Source organism: Lolium perenne, chromosome 4 (genome assembly GCF_019359855.2).
Source record: "Lolium perenne isolate Kyuss_39 chromosome 4, Kyuss_2.0, whole genome shotgun sequence".
NCBI lineage: Eukaryota > Viridiplantae > Streptophyta > Magnoliopsida > Poales > Poaceae > Lolium > Lolium perenne.
The window spans coordinates 23,813,669-23,833,103 of NC_067247.2; the positions used below are offsets into that span (position 1 = coordinate 23,813,669).

A 19,435-nucleotide genomic window follows, 5' to 3' on the forward strand; every position below is an offset into this window, starting at 1 on the left:
TCGTTGAATATGTGGGAGCTATTATGGATCTCCAGGTCCTGCTATTAGTTATTGATCGGAGAAGAGTCTCGATCATGTCCGCATAGTTCTCGAACCGTAGGCTGACACACTTAAGGTTTGATGTCGTTTTAAGTAGATATGGAATATAGAATGGAGTTCGAATGTTGTTCGGAGTCTCGGATGGGATCCAGGTCATCACGAGGAGTTCCGGAATGGTCCGGAGAATAAGATTCATATCTAGGAAGTCACTTTCCAAGTTTGGAAATGATCCGGTGCATTTATGGAAGGCGCTAGAATGTTCTAGAACCTTTCGGAAGAAATCACCATGGAAGGTGGAGTCCTGGAAGGACTCCACCAACCCTAACCAGCCAACCAAGAGGGAAGGTGGAGTCCATGGTGGACTCCACCTCCTTGGCCGGCCATAGGGAGAAGGAAAGGGAAGAGTCCCACTTCCCCTAGGTTTCGCCCATATGGAAGTTTTTGAATTGGGGTCTTATTCGAATCTTTGGGCTAACCCTTGGGGTTCCACCAATATAATGAGGGAGAGAGGTAGGGGGCCGGCCACCACAAGAGATGCACCACCCAGGGCACCCAAGGCCGGCGCCCCCCCAAGTGCCCCCTCTCCCCAAACCCTAGCCGCCCCCTCCTCCCAATACTCCCGCGGTGCTTAGGCGAAGCCCTGCCGGAGATCTCCACCACCACCGCCACCACGCCGTCGTGCTGTCGGGATTCCGAGGAGGATCTACTACATCCGCTGCCCGCTGGAATGGGGAGAAGGACGTCGTCATCAACACCGAACGTGTGACCGAGTACGGAGGTGCTGCCCGATTGTGGCACCATCAAGATCTTCTACACGCTTTTGCAAGCGGCAAGTGGTCGACTACATCAACAACGAGATCTAATCTTGTAGGCTTTGGAAATCTTCGAGGGTTAGTCTCATCTTCATCTCGTTGCTACCATCTACTAGATTAGATCTTGGCTTGTTGTTCGTTCTTGCGGTAGGAAAAATTTTGTTTTCTATGCTACGAATCCCAACAGCTCTCATTGACAACAAGACCTGGTCCCTTGTTCCCCGTCCGCCTCATGCCAATGTTGTCACCGGGAAGTGGATTTACCGTCATAAATTCCACTCCGATGGTCGTCTCGCCAGGCACAAGGCTCGCTGGGTTGTTCGTGGCTACTCTCAGCGTCCGGGAGTTGATTATGACGACACATTCAGTCCTGTCGTCAAGCCCGCCACTATACGGATTGTTCTCACCATTGCTGTCTCCCGCTCTTGGCCAATCCGTCAGCTCGATGTCAAGAATGCATTTCTCAATGGCTCTCTTGATGAGGAGGTCTACTGTCAGCAGCCCCCCGGATTTGTTGATGAGCATCATCCGGATCATGTCTGTCGTCTGCATATGTCACTTTACGGTTTGAAGCAAGCTCCTCGTGCCTGGTACCAGCGGTTTGCGACTTACCTCTCCTCCTTGGGATTTGCTACCTCTGTGACGGATACCTCTCTCTTTGTTCTGAAGAGTGGTGCCGATATGGCTTATCTACTGCTCTACGTCGACGATATCATCGTCACGGCCTCCTCGACTGCCTTTCTTCAGCATCTTCTAGATAGATTACACAGCGAGTTTGCCATGACTGACCTTGGTGATCTTCACTTCTTTCTCGGGATTGCTGTCAGCCGCTCCTCAGATGGACTCTTTCTTTCTCACCCTGTTCCTACACAAGTTGATACTCAGTCTAAACTCTCTGCCACAGAGGGTGATCTCGTCCCTGATGCTACTGAGTACAGAAGCTTGGCCGGTGCTCTTCAGTACCTTACTCTGACGCGTCCTGATATATCATATGCAGTTCAGCAGGTCTGTCTCCACATGCATGCCCCACGGATGTCTCATCTTGCTCTTGTCAAGCGAGTTCTTCGGTACCTACATGGCACCATGGACTTTGTTCTGCACCTGCATGCTTCCTCCTCGACTACTCTAACAGCTTACTCTGATGTTGATTGGGCTGGCTGCCCTGATTCTCGACGGTCTACATCAGGTTATTGCGTGTACTATGGAGATAGTCTCATCTCTTGGTCCTCCAAGCGACAGACTACGGTCTCCCGCTCCAGTGCTGAGGCTGAGTATAGGGCTGTTGCTCATGCTGTCGCCGAATGCTGTTGGATCCGTCAGCTTCTCCAGGAGCTTCATCGTCCTCTACATTCTGCTACACTTGTCTACTGTGACAATGTGTCTGCCATTTACATGTCTTCTAATCCAGTTCAGCATCGCCGTACAAAGCACATCGAGATCGATATACACTTTGTGCACGAGAAGGTTACACTTGGAGAAGTTCGTGTACTACATGTGCCCTCCACTCTCCAGTTTGCTGATGTGATGATGAAGGGATTACCGAGTCAGTTGTTCTTCGACTTTCGGTCCAGTCTCTGCGTCCGAGAACCTCCCACTGTGACTGCGGGGGGGGGGGGGGGGTGTTAGACTGTATATACATGTATAGGTGTTGTGTATGCGTATTGTACGTATTCCATACGTTCTAACCCTAACCCTAACCGGCCTATTAGCCTATATATATCACAGGAACCCCGTGGCCTTTACCACGTGTGGCTTCCCCCCAAACCTCTCTCCCTCTCGGTTTCTACACTTTGCCGTTCATTGATTCAATGTTTTTCAGGGTAATACTAGCAGTACCAAACGAGGTCCCGTGTGTGAACTGGCTTTGGCAGGTCTGCTTAGCGATCAAGACTAAGAAACTACTCATAAAACTCATTCAGAAGATTAGTTACTGCACTGTAATAACATATAAAGTATCTACACCATGGCATTCTTTATTATTTTAGACTTTAGGAGTAACTCAGACAAAGGCTAATAAGTACAGAAACATACAGACCATGCAATTTAAACTGCTTATCTTTTTTTTTCGAGGTGGACGGGGGGGGGGGGGGGGAACCCCACCGGTTGTTATTCATACTCGAAAGCGGCCAAGGAGCCAGTCCATGTACACATGAGGGAAATACAAGGGGGGAGGGAGAGTTTTATTTTATGCTACAGCTCTAGTAAGAATGTGGGACCGGAGCCGGTCGAGTGGCTCCCGGTCAGAAGGGCGGAGTCGCCATCTCCAAAGAGAGAGGTCGTCGCAGGCACGACGGAGGGTCGAAGCGGTAGAGTGGGCCACCCCGTTGAAGATGAAGTCATTCCTGGACTTCCAAATGGACCAGAGAACGGTCGCCAGACCGAACTGCCACGTGCACGTGGACGTCTGGGAAGGGCCCTGAAGATCCCAAATAGAGAAGCCGCCGATTGGGATTGGGACCTCCAGAGCAGCCCAGAGCTCAACAGCCCTAGGGCAGTCGAAGAACAGGTGGCGCCCCGTCTCGGGAGCGCCACAAGCGGCACACGCAGAGGAGGAGGCGCACTCCTTGTGGAAGAGGTTCACCCGGGTGCTCAGTCTGTCGATGTCGAGGAGGTACGCGAAGATCTTGACCTTGGTGGGGATCCGAAGGGACCAGGTCAAGCAGGCCGCAGAGTCGACAGGCCGCGCCGGCGTGAGGGCGCGGTAGGCCTCACGAGAGGAGAAGCTGGGTGCCGATGGGGAGGCAATGACATGGTGGTCGCCCCCCTCCAGAAGCGTAGTGGTGTCGATGAAGCGCCGGACGACAAGGAGCTCAGCCTCGGCAGCCCCAGTAAGGCGGCTCTGGAGGTCCAGCCCCTGTGAGACCACAGAGGCCACGGAGGCGTGGGGACGCGTACTGTGGGAGAAGAGGGCGGGGAAGCGTGTCGCCAGCGGCTCCCCAGGGAGCCACTTATCCAGCCAGAAGGAGGTGGAGCGGCCATCCACCACTGTCGCTCTAGTAATAGAGCGGTAGAGCGGGAGGCACTCCGCAACAATCCTCTCCAAGAAAGAGGGGGAGGGTGAGGGGTCCCCAAAGTCGCGACCTGTGTGAGAGAAGTACCAAGTCTTCCAAGGCAGGGGGTTAGTTTGATGAAGTTTATGGACAAAGTTGAGGAGCAAGCACCGGTTTTGCCGGTGCCTTCTTTTAGACTGGGAAGGATTCATGTACGGATTGCTTGGGATAAAGTTTTGTTGTTAAACTGCTTATCTCACTGTTTACAATTTTAGGGGAAATAGGAAATAAAATTAGATGCCTAGATATTAGAGTAAAACAGTTGAAAAGCCATAGAATGGCCAAACCTTGTACAGCTGGAGAAGGATATGGATTCAACTTAACACATGGACATCACTTATTTAAGTACCAGTATACTGCTCCAACGAGGAAAAATGCATTATATGCCTGACCAGGTAACCATAGGTCAGCGACAAAAGTTGCACAGGTGCAGCGAATGAAGAAATTACAATTACTCACCGATCTGTCAAACTCCAAGTTAAAGCATTCCTTCACATCCTAAGTTGGCTTGCAGCCACACCTATTCCTCCTTCAAGTTAAGCATGAGAACAGTGTCAACATGTAATGCAGAATAGCAGCCTCCTCCAACTTAGTTGCACTACATGAAAAGAAAGCAGATGACTAAAAATCCAGTAAAAAGTTATCAAAATTTGTTAACTTGACGCAAAATAGAAACAAAAAACTGCACATTCCTGGACCCTTGCAGCTTATTTCCCACTATCATAAGTAGTTTTTGCTTCTAATAGCATCTGCGCTGTGTTTACCTTTACATTTCAGATAGCTTGATCCATCGTCACCTCCAGCAATAATCAGCGAGCGTTGCCTCCTCTCTGAGTATGACTGCTGCCAGATCGAGCTGTGTTGTCTTCTGGTTGAGGCCCCTGAGTCGTCACTGCTTGTCAGAGGGAGAGGGTCGGAGGAGGGAGGGTAGGGAACTGCAACAGGTCAATGCACCCACTTCATTCATCCACCAACCGTTGGCTTGCATTCCCTCTTCTACAAGTTCACATGTGATGCCACTATATTCTGTTTCTGGTCCGTCCTAAGGTACGACATTAACTACCATCTATGTATTGCTCGCTACGACTTTTAAGTCTGAACATATTGACAAAGAGGGCAAGTTCAGATTCCCTTTAGAAATAAGGGCAACATTGGACATCTTCAACGAGTGTACCAACAATGTGAGTTTCATGGGACTCGACTGAGAGGTACTGTAAGTCCGTTGTTTTATTCCGATGTGCTCGGTTACATAAGGCAGACAATAATTCAATTGTTTGTTTGTCTCGCACTATCTCAGCTGCTCGATGATTAGAACTATCACATTATTTTATGTTGGGATACATCATACACGTTAAAAGGAAGCTCACACCTTATTATTTACTATCTGTCCATCTTAAAATGTTTTGGATGTTGATGCTCTGCACACACTCTTTGTTTGCTTATTGGTAGTATATATTAGCCTAATATTGGTAGACTATCTATGCGCATTAAAATAATCTTGTTATATCGAGGAAATGATGAATTTCAAATTCTTTGACAATCAACATTATAGCGTGTTTGCCTTGCCATTCTTGCTAATCTTAGCTTTAAACAGTAACTCGAATGGTAGTCAATCTGTTTAAATAGTACCATGAGAGCGCTGGCCACCATCGTGAACAGTAGGCCGTTGTGCATAGAATATTTTATACTTTTACGGAATAATAAGAGCAGCTGGTCACCCTGCATGGACACCATGAAGCACGAAAGTTGTTCCCTCACAAAAGAAAAAAGAACCACGGAGGTATCAAATAATTGCACGCCACGCTGACTGCATTATGGTGAATATATACTATCATAAACAAATATTCTCATGTATCCAAAATGAACATATCACTTCCTAAATCTTTTTACAGCGTCACACGAAATCATCAGTGCTTTGATCGCAGGAAGTACTTATTTCACTCCATCGTCTCCTTCACCACCCGCACAAATAACACGAGGACACCAAATCATATCAAACTAGACCAAGGCTTCCTGCGGACACAAAGGTCCATGGTCTCTCCTGCATCACGGCACCAAAACCGGCTAGCGGCAGCAGGAGTTGACGGTATTCACCGGCGAGGATGATGGGTGTGTGGCGGTTAGGTTTTCTCGAGAGAATAGAACTGACCCAAATACAGTAGTTAAATAACTCAATACAGTCCCTAATTAAACTAACAACCACATCAATGAATTCATGCTTCTCCTTTTTTTTCATTTTCATAACTAACCAGGGGCAATTATTTTAGCAAGTGGCAATGAATAGCGTTGGGACTCCTCTTAGGCATGTTTTGGAATTATTCGAGAAACGAATTAACACATCGACACTGTCAGTGATGGATACACATACCTGCCTACAGCTCTAAGAGCATCCCACCGGGAGCCCCCAAATGCCAGCCGGCAGCAACGCTGGCAATAGGCTTTAGGGGGCGCCAACACAACGTGTGTTTGTTTGGGGGCCTGCCCCCGACGGCGCAACCCAAATCAATCCCCCAATGACCCAAAAAAAATGCGAAATTTAGACGAAATTCATTCAAACATTTAAGATTTAAACATAGTTTGAACGAATTTGAACTAAACATAAACTAAACTAATTGAAGCGACAGTCGAAGGCGCTCCAGTCGAGGGCGTCGCTGTCTCCGTCGTCGGCGCCTACGTCGCCGTTGCCGCTGTCGTCGGAGGGCGAGAAGCTCCCACTGTTGTCGTCGCGCGCCGCCGACCTCCAAGTCGATGACGTTGCCGCTGTCGGTGGCGGACCACCACTTCCCGTACTCGTCTTCGGCCGCCATGGCCTGCACGTCGTTCATGGACGCCGCCATGGCTATCGCCAAGCCGGACGAGTCCTCGGGGTCGTCGGCGCTCCGCAATGCCGCCTGGCCGAGAAGGTACTCGGACAGTTTGGTGTCCTGCTCCGGGGGTGGCGTCTTCCGCTTCAGCGCGCCGGGGCCGGGGCGGCGGAAGGAAATCTGTCCTCGAGAGGGCGACGGCGGCTCCGGCTTCACGAGCCGGAAGACGATGCCGCCAGATCGTCTTCGAGGGGGCGACGACGCCTCCTACTTGACAGCGGCAAAGCGAGGGGGCGAAAGCACCTCCAGCTTGACGGCGGCGAAGCGCCCGCGAGAGGAAGACGAGGACGACGACCGCGCCGGCGCGGCCGCTGGAGCTGAGGGTGCGCGGTGGACAGGGGGCGACTCCGCGATGTAGTGCGTGTGTCGCGGCATCCTACGCGGGGGCGCGCCGTGGCGGTAGCCGCCCTACGCGAGCACGCCGTCGACATTGCGGCTGCGCCACCAGTCCCGGCGACCGAAGCGGTTGTAGGGGCCGCCGTATGGCCTGTGGGTGGCGGAGATGCCCGCCTCGCGCTCGGCGACGAAGAGCGGGCCCCAGAGCTGGCTGTCTGCGGCCTAGCTCGGGTCCGCCTGCACCACCTGCGTGAGCTCGCTCCGCCGTCAGTGAACATACTCCTCGTACACCTGCCCTTCCGGAAGCGGCGGCACAACGTAGCCGCCTGCAGATATCTTCCATCCCGATAGGAGCCGCCAGTCTGGCAGGACGAGGAGCCCCGCCTCGCACGGCGTGTGCGCCTCTCCGATGGTGAGATTGCGGGAGCGGCCGTCTCCGTGGCTGAAACCGCCAGGCACCCTGGATCCGCTGGCTTCGTAGTTGTTGGCCATGGCGGCTGGCTAGGCTAGGGTTTTTCACGTGGGCGGGGGGAACGGCGAAGTGGGCGAGTTGGGCGAGGACTGGTTGGTGGGGTGATTTTATGGGCGCCAGTGTGGCGCTGGCAGGTGACACGGTGCGTCTCGACATTACTCCGGCGTCAGGCGACGAGCCGGTGACTAGCCTTTACGTCCCGTCGGGGAGACGAAGGAGCAAACGCCGCTTTGCCTGCGGTTGTGACGCTGCCAGGCTGGACCCACGCGTTGTTACACACGCGGCGTGCGTTGTCGGCGCCCCCTCGTTCGACCCCCGAACCACAAGGTCGGCACGGAGGTGCAGGTCGGTTTATCAGGCCGCCATGTACGCCGGTGGAAGACAATTTTTTACCTCAGCCCCCTGCACCTGCCGCGATGAGAGTGCACTAGTGGTTGGGGCGCCTCCTCACCGGTCCTTAGCGGTCCAATCAAGGAGCCACAAGAATGTCCTAGGTGAACAACATAACAGCAGTAAAAGCCAGTCCACCCCATTTCATCAGCCAACGCATCAGCACAAAACCAAACCAAACAACGATGTGTTGTTTCCAGCACAAAAATGTTTACAACAGTAGAGGAAAAGGACATGACACTCAAGTTGCTCTTTGTTTATAGCACACATATCTACAAGCGGGCACTGAGAATGCAGGCTTCTATTTGCTAGTGGTTGCGAACAACGAAGCTTGAAACTCTAGTTCTTGCTGCTCTATGATCAGTTGGTGAACTTGGGGAGCGTCGTGGGCTTCAGGATGCATGCTGTCAACATTATCGAGCGTGGCCACCGATCTTGTGTCTCACAAGTGCTTGTTTCTGCTCCTCCTTGGACCACAGTTCCGAGAATCTTCCCTTTACACTGTGCTTCTTCTCCTTCAGGTACAAAGAAAAATCTGATGCAGCGACGAATGAAGGGCTCGACACTGTAGGCCACACGATGAGGACGGTGTGAGCTGTGTTCAAGATCCAGCCGGCCATCTACCCGAAGCTCGGTGGTGTTGACAACACATCCTTCCCGACCACTCCCACATCTGGTGGATGGTGGTTTATCTATCCTTCAATATGCCGACGATACAATTCTATTTATGGATCATGATCTCGAAAAAGCTCGCAATCTGAAATTAATATTGGCGGCTTTCGAGCAGTTGTCGGGATTAAAAATCAATTTCCATAAAAGTGAATTGTTCTGTTTTGGTGATACCCAAAATGATACGGCTCTGTATACAGAGTTGTTCGGTTGTGGGCAAGGCCAATTTCCTATTCGCTATTTGGGTATTCCGATTCACTATCGGAGACTCACAATCGCTGAATGGAAAATAGTGGAAGAAAGATTACAAAAACGCCTTAGTAGTTGGAAGGGTAAATTGTTGTCCCTGGGGGGAGATTGATACTCATTAACTCGGTACTGACAAATATGGTACTGTATATGTTATCATTCTTCCTTTTACCGAAAGGAATTCTGCATAAACTCGATTATTATCGATCCAGATTCTTTTGGCAAGGGGACAGCGAGAAAAAGAAATATCGACTGATTAAATGGAGTATAGTTTGTAGTCCCAAAGATCAAGGCGGGCTTGGAGTTCATGACCTGGAGGTCAAGAATTCAGCTCTGCTAGGATGGGATTTGGCAAAGTATTCTCCGGAGAAAATATATCGGCTCGAAGACGCTATCCCAAGTGGTTTGGAAACCTGGGGATTCACACTTCTGGGCCAGTCTCATGGCGACAAAGAATGTCTTTTTTCGCCATGGTACTTTCTCGATTAAGAATGGAGCTCAGATATGGTTCTGGGAAGATGTTTGGTTAGACAATGCACCCTTAAGTGAACAATACCCTGTTTTGTATAGTATTGTTCGTCGCCAAGGTGATACCATTGCCACAGTAATGGCTACCTCACCTCCGAATGTGACGTTCAGACGGGTTTTGCTTGGACAAAGGCTTTTGGCATGGAATTTCCTAATTCACCGGCTGGAAGATATTCACCTATCGCCTGAACCGGATGAATTTAGATGGAATCTTCATGTAGATGGCACCTTCTCGGTCAAATCTTTATACAATGCGATCCTTCATTCTGATATACCAGTTGATAATAATAAGAAAATTTGGAAGATGAAGATACCATTAAAAATAAAAAAAATTGGATGGTATCTTCGTCGAGGAGTTATTCTCACCAAAGACAATCTTGTTAAGCGGAATTGGAACGGAAGTACACGGTGTGTTTTCTGTCATCATGATGAAACCATTAAACACCTATTCTTCCGGTGCCAATTTGCTAGATCTATATGGTCAGTCATCCAAGTAGCGTCTAGCCTGTATCCTCCGACTAGTGTGGCCAATGTCTTTGGCAATTGGCTTCACGGTATCGATTCAAGGTTCAAGTTGCTTCTTAGGGTGGGAGCGCTAGCAGTTATCTGGGCGCTTTGGCTAAGTAGAAATGACAAGATTTTTAACGATAAAAATTGCTCTTTATTGCAAGTCATCTACAGATGTACATGTATTCTCCGTTTGTGGTTACCTCTTCAGCGAGTGGAGAACCGAGACCTATTTACGGAGGTCTGTACACGGTTGGAGGCTACGGCGAGGGATACTTTTTTCCTACATGGGTGACAGCATAGTCTACGGATTGAAGCCCCACTCACTCCTTAGGCGTCATATGTTTCATCGCTTCGATATGTATTTCGCCTAGTTTTTTATCCATCTTTTGACTTGAGACACATAAAACGGTTGTGTGCATCCTGGTTATGCAGAGGCTGGATGTAATTGCTTTTAAAGTAATAAAGCATCCTTTATCGAAAAAAAAATCCTTCCCGACCACTTCTACAACATCACAAACATTGCATGTTGATACCGGCAAAAGATACATAAGTTAGCTAAATGGCGTAATCAAGTACCGGAAGAAAATAAATTCATTGTTACTTTCAAGGATAATATTCAGCCACACAGATATCCCGTAAAACTAACAATGAGAAACAACGGAGCAAGTGAAATGTATCATCTGATAGACTATTTGACAATAGCAAGTGTGTAACACAATGTGCTCGGATGAGATCATGTAATTACTTATAATACATTCATCAAATTCATGGCACGAAATATTTGACGTGATCAGGGATCCCAACTATAAGATTTCAGGAAGTATGGTGGCAATTAGCAAACACGAAGCAGGTTTTTTGTTCACTCCACCATGTCGAGGTAAGGTTAACCGGCATGCAGACTATAACCATTTTCGCTCTACGGAGATTGACGGCATCACTATTCACCATGCATGAATTAACTATGCATATGATGGCAGTAGCTCATAGCTCAACTAAAATGGCAACCATATACAAGGAAAAGCAACAGTGATTAAATAGGACTGAAGCATGACATAGTGTGTATAGCATGTAGAATGAAGGGGACAAAGAAAAGGAAAATTGCCTGCCAATTTATTTCCCTTACTACTTGAACACTAAAGTGTAGGCCCCAATACTTTCATAGGCATGTTCAAATATAAGCGCTAGGCATTTTGCTGTTGCCTAGTAAAGCTGAAAAATGAACCACTCACTAATATCGGCCTACAGAAAAAATATAGTAATAACATCAGAACATAGTGCAACCTGCGACATCTTGATGTATTTCTTTGATCTATCCAGGTCTTTTTTTGGCCAAACTTACTTCAGAATAACCTCCTCCATCCAAGTTCTGCAAGCAGCAAGCTTCGGCTCAGTATTATCAAACAGTGATGTCGATTGGAAATTTTGAAGCAGTAAACAATACAAAAAAAACATTCTTCAGCAAACCATGACAGACTGAAAGCCAATGACCTAGTACCTCAAGTATTTTACTCCATTAATTATACACCACGAGACAACTGACAATATCTTCTAGTATATCTAAATATGTTCTGAGGCACAAATTAACAGGTGTTTTGCCCACCTTATTTGTTTTGTACATTTTTTTACTACACCCTTAATAAAGCTGGCTCTGGCCCTTTCAACAAGAGTCATGGTGTGAGTTAATTTACACAAAGTACGGTTATTACTGTCAATAAAAGGAGCTCAACTTCCATTCTAACATCTAGTCAAAAATTGTGTAGCTTTACCATACAAGGAAAATTAGCTAGACTTCACATATGGAAGCATTCATATATCAGACGTGAAATAAATATACATCTGTAAACAAGAGAAACTCACTCAGTGTCACTGGTCAGCATCCCTCAAGAGTACAAGAGCAGAGTTATCGTAGATGAAGAAATTGCACTATTCTCTTTCCACTCTTGATAGCTATAGGTTTCCATGAAAAAAAAAATATAGAAGAAGCATAACTAATTACAATTCAAAAGGCATAACTAATTATAAAAGTATAGGGCACTATATAAAAGAATGGACATATATAATTTTACACACGTGAAAACAGGCAAAAGGTTTCTCTACAGTGGGGAAGCCAAAAACTAAATAAAAAAACGTAGTTCTTTATATCCAACCAAATACATGGAACAAACAAAACAAATTGGCAAGAATTCAACATATACATGGAAGAAACCACAGCTCACCAATAGGATACTGAGCCACTGAGGAAAACTGACCAACAGCTCATGTTTCAACCAAGTGTTCTCCCACTCTCCAACACCTTCAAACTCTTGCTCGGTTGTAAGCATCACGACATTGACACAGAACCTGCAATAAAAAAGTTAACTTAAAAAATAATACATTGAACTATAACATAATATGTTTTTTTTTTCACCACCCTACAGCAGTTACAATATCAAATTCTTGTAACACGAAGGGGAAGTAGATTCATGCTGAATCTTCATTTAGGCATTTTTCAATCACGTTCTCAGCAATATGTATACATAATGCAATTGAATCCTCCATATCTCTCATTAAGTCCAAATCATTCCTAATCTCCCATTCAGTCCAGCTCACTCATGTTTATCTTGCATAAATGCAGAGATTGACATAGATGATGCGTAGGTAAGAATTATTTAGATTCATCATATATGGATAGCATGCATACCTCAAACCATTGATGATGCTAGCGACCGATTCGAGCTTGATGCCGCCGTCTTTCAAGCATGATGCCACTGTCTTTCCCTCCTTCCTACAGCCCACCGCAACTCCATTGGCTCCATCTCGCAGTTCAATGGTGCCCTGCCGGGATATGTAGGTCGCCTGCCCCGTTCGTGGTTGACTCTGCAACCAATGGCTCTAAGGTCGTCACAGTTTGAGCAGCGGTGCCGCCGCCTCCCAATGTCATCCTCCTTGTCACCGGCTGCGGTGCAGCCGACACGACGGAGCGTGTACTGCTCCTCGTGTTGGACACCGAGGAAGGAGAGGCCAAATCAGGTGTGGCGCGAGGTGTGTGGAAGCGTGAGAGGAATTCATTTTTGGTGGTTCTCCTCGAGTGCCGAGGTCCCTTAAGTCTTGCGAAAGTCTAATTTTGGTCCCTCACCTCTGTTTTGATCTAAATCTGCCCTCAAACTCTTAATTAAGTCCAATTTTGGTCCTTAACATCGGTTTAATGATGGTTGAACGGTTTTTGACTCTTTTTTTTCTACCATCATGGACATAATTGGCTGGTTTTAATCTACCTGTGATCATTTTTACTCAGTCAATAAATAGAAAAATACCCTTGCCCAGCACACATGTGTGCCGCCTCCACCTTTCTCGCTCGGTGCAGCAGTCCTCGCCACTTCAGTCGCCTCCGCCTTTCCTCCTGACGCAAAAGCCCTGGCATGTCCGCCGATTTTGCCTTTCTCGCCCGGCTTATCCACCCTAGTAGTGTGAGGCGCCATCACTAGGTGTTGGGGAAGAGTTAGGGGTACTACGACAAATGGATAATGATCATGATCTCGCCGGCGAACGTTCAAAATGTTAATTGCATAAATTATCTCAAGATGAGACGGTCCTACGTGGACTAAACTTGTCCAAAGCTGTCCACGGTGGTAAAAAAGAAAGAGTCAAAAACCGGTCAACCATCGTTAAACCGCTACCAGGGACCAAAATTGAACTTAATTAAGAGTTTAAGGGCAAATTTAGACTAAAACAAATTTAAGGGACCAAAGTTAGACTTTTGTGATACATGAGAGACCAAAAGTGCACTTAACCCCCAAAGCTTCCCATACAATATATACTAGCCAACCTAGTTCGAATTTGCTTCTTCTTTAATTACAATACAGTTGCCAATTTTCATTTTCATTTTATTTATAGTAGAACCCGATGCCGGGCGCACCAGCTCATGAGTGGGGTTGCACTTGCGCCTCGTTTCCGCCTATAAATACCACCCCTCTGCGAAGCCTTGAGAAGAAATCTCTACCACTCCCGCTGCACTGCACTGCACACCCGCCTTCTTCCTCCCTCCTCTCCTTCTGGTTGCTTGACAGCGCGGCCACCATGAAAACCCCTCACTTTACCGGGGAAGTTGCCGGCGCCTCTTGGGCTCACGAGGTCAAGCAGGCCCTCCGTGACAAGCTCCGATGGTCCGCCACCGGCACCGCGGGCGTCGCTGGCGCCGCGAGGCCGGCAGTCTCAGTGCCCGTCGCGGCGACGGCCCAACCGAGCCTCGGTGAAGACGGCCGGGGCTCGGCCGCCACGACCACGACCGAGGACCCCATCAGGAGGGTCATGTTCTTGGCCCCCTAGGGTCACACATAAAAAGGGGAAAGTAACATCAGAGCGTATGCACGCTTTTGGTTGGTTCTGCAATTACACCTGAACACAAACAAATATGGAGTGCGTATATTTGGTCATAAGGACCATGACCATGAACTCATCAGTCAAGGACCTAATCAAGAACTAGATCGAGTTGGGTATGATCTGAAAAGTTCACGCTTATGATCTTGACAACTTCATGCCCTCTTGGCCGGCCAGATGGAGAGATCTTGACAAGTTCATGCGCATCGGTGCTGGGTTGAAGCGCCAGAGCTGCAGCTTTGTAGCCATGAACCTGTTTTTTGTTCTCTCCAGAAAGTTTGTACCAAGAGCCTGTGAAAAGCTATATATGAGCTAGCCTTATGTACCAACAATTAAGCCTGTGAAAACTATGAGCATGTAAAGCTCTCCCTTCTCTGAAGAGTTGATTTTGTTCAGATACTTGTGCTTCTGTACAATACATGCTGAGAAACCAGATGCATGCAGGGTACTTCTACCCTTTTTCCCTTTCATGTCTCATGATCTGGAAAATGGTTGTTGGAAACCAGCCAGGATCATGGTCATGAAAGACTAATGATCGGAAGAGTTCTCTCTCCCATGTTAATTTAGGGGCAATAATTCACAGGTAAAAGAAAAGAAAAAAGGAAGGCCACTTTGAATTCGATTCCTCTGTTCCTGTAAACTAGTGACCTGAGAATCATATTCTAGACAAGAAAAAAAACAAAGCCTCTCACTTGCAAGGATAGGCCAAACCAGGGTGGGCCAATCCCCTTGCTTGCTTTCCACAGCACCTTATCTTATCTTTCAGGTATCCACAAAGATATTGGCATCGACACTATGCAAAAAAAATAGACAACATATATATAACCAAAGGTGGATAGGCTTTGTTCGAGGCGACATCTACCAGAAACTGAATTTTCAGGAGTCATGCTTTCAGATGTCTCCTGCTCACAAGGCAGAGTTTCAGTTGAGACAGCTTATTCACCATTTTGATTCTAGGATTGAGCATAGGTATTTAACAAACAACCTCCGGGTAAGAAGCCCCAAGATATTTTTGTAGTCGAGAAAAGGCTCCGTAAAGACATCTCCACCTCTGACGGGAGACCAAGGGACACATGGCACTCATAGGGATACACGACGAGGGGCTCACACCTAGAGCCCTTACCATACTATGGTCTAGTTTTAGTCCAACAAATTTTGGGTTTTCACAACAACAACAATAATAACAAACAGAACAACAACAAAAAGGTACGAACTTTGGTTTTCAGAGTTTTTTGAGTTGCTACGGGTCACAACTTTTTACAAAGTCAGCTGAATGTACAACAGATCATACAGTTGTCCACCAACTGCGCACTACTGAAAAAGGGGGCGAAAACATCAAATGGGAGCGCAGCTACACTTATCTTGATTGCTTATCTGACAACGATGGCTCAACTTCTTCCCCTAGCTAGTTCGAAGAGACCAAAGTTTCCGGGTACCTTCTCTTTTCTCATCTTCGGTCACAAGTTAAGCTGAAATTATATGTGAGACAACTTATGAATAAGCTTGGAACAAAAGAAGCAGCAGTATTGATTCTCTAAATGTATTACTCCCTCTGTCCCACGAAAGTTGTTCGAGATTTGTCTAAATTCGAATGTATCTAGACACTAAATAGCATCTAGATACATCCAAATTTTAACAAATCTCAGACAAGTTTCATGGGACGGACGGAGTAGAAAAATTTACAGAATCTCCAAAGTTCCAGGTTAATGCAAATTAGGTTTCATCCTCTATTACATACCGGGCCTATTAAGCACCCCAATCGCACACGCTTACGCAAAAACTGTGTGTGATGACACCATCGCACATGGTCTCCTCGTCGCTCGCGGCACTAAGTACGCGGCCGGCTGTTCGGGCGTCGGGAGCCACCAATGCACTGCGACCATCACCGTACATAAGGACCACCTCACGATCCCTCCACTCACCATGTCCACCTCTTCTCCCTCGTCTCCGGCGGGCAACATCGACAGCGACGACGGGTCGCCGCTGACGACGTCAGCCATCGTCGCGCAGGCCGTTTCCGGGTCGCATGTCGTCAATATAGACGGCTACTCCCGCACCAAGGGGCTTGGCACCGGCAAGTACATCGCCTCCGAGACTTTCGCCGTCGGAGGCCATCGTTGGCGTATGCGCTACTATCCAGACGGCGATGCCTCTGCTAGCGCCGATTGGATATCCATCTTTCTGTGGTGCTCTGATCGACCTGATGCTGATGAAGTCAAAGCAGAATTCAGGATAAGTCTGCTTGACCAAGATAGGCAGCCAGTGCCATCATACAGCAGACCCAGCAGCGAGATACACACCTTCTCCAGCAAAGGGCCATCTTGGGGCTTCGCTGAGTTCATCAAAAGGAAGGACTTGGAAGAATCCCGTTACCTGATGGATGATTCTTTCAGCATCAGGTGCGACGTCACCGTGTCAAAGGAGATCTTCACGGAGCAGGTGCCGCCGTCTGTGGTGGTGCCACCGTCCGACATGCACCAACATCTTGGAAACCTACTCTTAACCGGCGAGGCAGCCGACGTCACTTTCGAGGTCGGCGCCGAGACATTCGCCGCACACAGGTGCGTCCTCGCAGCTCGGTCATCGGTCTTCAAGGCGGAGCTCCTTGGCCCCATGAAGGAGAAGGCCGCGACTCTGGTGCAAATCGACGACATGGAACCCAGGGTGTTCAGGGCTTTGCTGCACTTCATCTACACCGACTCGCTGCCCGCGGTGGACGACGGTGACGGGGCGGCGGCCATGGCTCAGCACTTGCTTGTCGCGGCGGACAGGTACAACCTGGAGCGGTTGAAGCTGATCTGCGAGGGGAGGCTGTGCGACCACGTCTGCAGAGGTAACGTGGCGACGACAATGGCGCTGGCCGAGCAGCATGGCTGCGCTGCTCTGAAAAAGGCTTGCTTCAGGTTCCTCACGTCTCCGGGTAACCTCAAGGCGGTCGTGGCGTCTGATGGGTTTGAGCACCTGAGGAGCAGTTGCCCCTCGGTCCTGGAGGAGCTGGTCACCAAGCTTGCTCCTTGATCTCTTCAAGTTTAAACTCACAGAATCTGGATATCTATCTGAATTTATCCTGCTATTTCTGTGTAGAGATGTGTCGTCACCATACTAGTACCTGTTAAAAATAAGGAGCTATCTGAATTTTTCCTGCAATTTCTGTGTAGAGATGCTATCTGAATTTAGCCTGCTATTTATGCTCCTTGATCTCTTTGAGTTTAAACTTGCAAAATCTGGATATCTATCTGAATTTATCCTGCTATTTCTGTGTAGAGATGTGCCATTACCATACTAGTACCTGTTAAAAACAAGGATGCTATCTGAATTTATCCTGCTATTTCTGTTTAGAGATGCTATCTGGATTTATCCTGCAATTTCTGCTCCTTGATCTCTTTGAGCACCTGAGGAGCATTAGTACTGTCTAGCCTGTTAAAAATAAGGATGCTTGCATTGCTGCATATATTTGAGCTCAATCGTCTTTTTTAGTTAAATGAAGACACATCGTAAAACTTTTGAAAACAGAATACAATTCAAACTGTGAGAAGCTTCTTATTTAAACTGAAGAAAATGTTTCTGGATTATTAAACAAGTGCGATGCTACATTCCGTGGCGCAAATGCTTTTCGGTTTGACAGTTGGCTGAGTATGCCATGTCTATGTTAAGTAAATTAAACGACAATGAAGATATAATTGTGAGAGACTCAAATTCATCAAGTATGGAAAGAGTTAGTGTCAATCCCACCATCCAGTTTCCTGTGGTGGCTGTTGTTGGTAGATTATGATTTGGACGTTCAGGACGCATAGAACAAGTTGATTTGAATAAATTATTTGCTGCACTGCTTTTAAGAATTTCACATGAGCTTGAATACAAAAAGTATAAGTTTTGACATCATTTCTGCACATCTTATTTCTCATGATCTCAGCAAACATATAACTGGACATAGGGAAAAATTACAGTGAAGGACGACATCGGAATTCTAATTGTGTGTTGATATTTGTTTCTTCAGTTTCACATCTCAGAACTCCACACAAAAATCTGAGACGTGCCCACTGCACATTGCCTGAAGCAGAGTAGAAGACGTGCCCAGCTAAGAGAAATTCCTCTGAGATGGTTACAAACAAACTATTATTTGAATCATTCTAGCTAAACAGCACAAATACTTTGGTCTTGAGTTTCAAGGCTCCCAGCTTTCAACTATCTCTGAGTCTTGACCACCATGGGGGAACACTTGTGTTTTCCTTATCTGTAGATTGGACAATAGACCGACCAAGAAGGAACAGGATCCAACATCAGCTTTAGAACGACAGAAGAAAAAACTTGTCGACATAGCTACACATTGAACTTACTACTTTCTACCTATTCAAAAACTGCGATGGGTGCATTCGAAAAATTATGCACGAGACTCTGTCATTCACTGATTCAATGTTTTTCAGGGTAATACTAGCAGTACCAAACCAGGTCCTGTGCTTAGCGATAAAGACTGAGAAACTATTAATAAAACTCGTTCAGAAGATTAGTTACTGCAGTGTCATAACGTATCAAGTATCTAAACAGCTTATAAGTACAGAAGATTTTATTATTATTATTTTAGACTTTTGGAGTAACTCAGACAAAGGCTAATAAGTACAGAAACATACAGACCATGCAATTTAAACTGCTTATCTGACTGGCATGTTTACAATTTTAGGGGAAATAGGAAATAAAATTGGATGCCTAAACATTAGATAACAGTTGAAAAGCCATAGGATGACCAAATCTTGTACAGCTGTAGAAGGATATATGGACTCAACTGAACACATGGCCATCACTTATTTAAGTACCAGTTTACTGCTTCAATGAGGAAAAATGCATTATATCTGCCTGACCAGGTGCATAGGTCAGCGAAAAAAGTTGCAAGGGTGCAGCGAAGGAAGAAATTACGTTACTCAACGATCTGTCAAACTCGCAATCCTCTTTGTTTTGAGACAGTTGGCTTGCAGCCACACCTATGCCTCCTTCAAGTGAAGCACCAGAACAGTGTCAAGAATAGCAGCCTCCTCCAACTTAGTTGCACTACATGAAAAGAAAGCAGGTGACTAAAAATCCAGTAAAAATTTATTAAAATTTGTTAACTGGACATAAAATAGAAACAAAAAACTGCACATGCTCCTGGACCATTGCAGCTTATTT

General features: G+C 47.0%; 2 protein-coding genes across 2 annotated transcripts; both read left to right on the plus strand.

Annotated features, from left to right (window-relative positions):
- Window positions 1-1,532: 1,532 nt before the first annotated feature.
- Window positions 1,533-2,675, plus strand: LOC127346618 (uncharacterized mitochondrial protein AtMg00810-like). The gene is made up of 2 exons (XM_051372902.1): window positions 1,533-2,394; window positions 2,671-2,675. The coding sequence occupies exons 1-2, from the start codon at window positions 1,533-1,535 to the stop codon at window positions 2,673-2,675; spliced, it is 867 nt and encodes a 288-aa protein (XP_051228862.1).
- Window positions 2,676-16,041: 13,366 nt separating this feature from the next.
- Window positions 16,042-17,538, plus strand: LOC127291924 (BTB/POZ and MATH domain-containing protein 2). The gene has a single exon (XM_051321245.2). It carries the CDS (start codon window positions 16,199-16,201, stop codon window positions 17,291-17,293), a length of 1,095 nt encoding a protein of 364 aa, XP_051177205.1. The 5' UTR covers window positions 16,042-16,198; the 3' UTR covers window positions 17,294-17,538.
- Window positions 17,539-19,435: the final 1,897 nt, after the last annotated feature.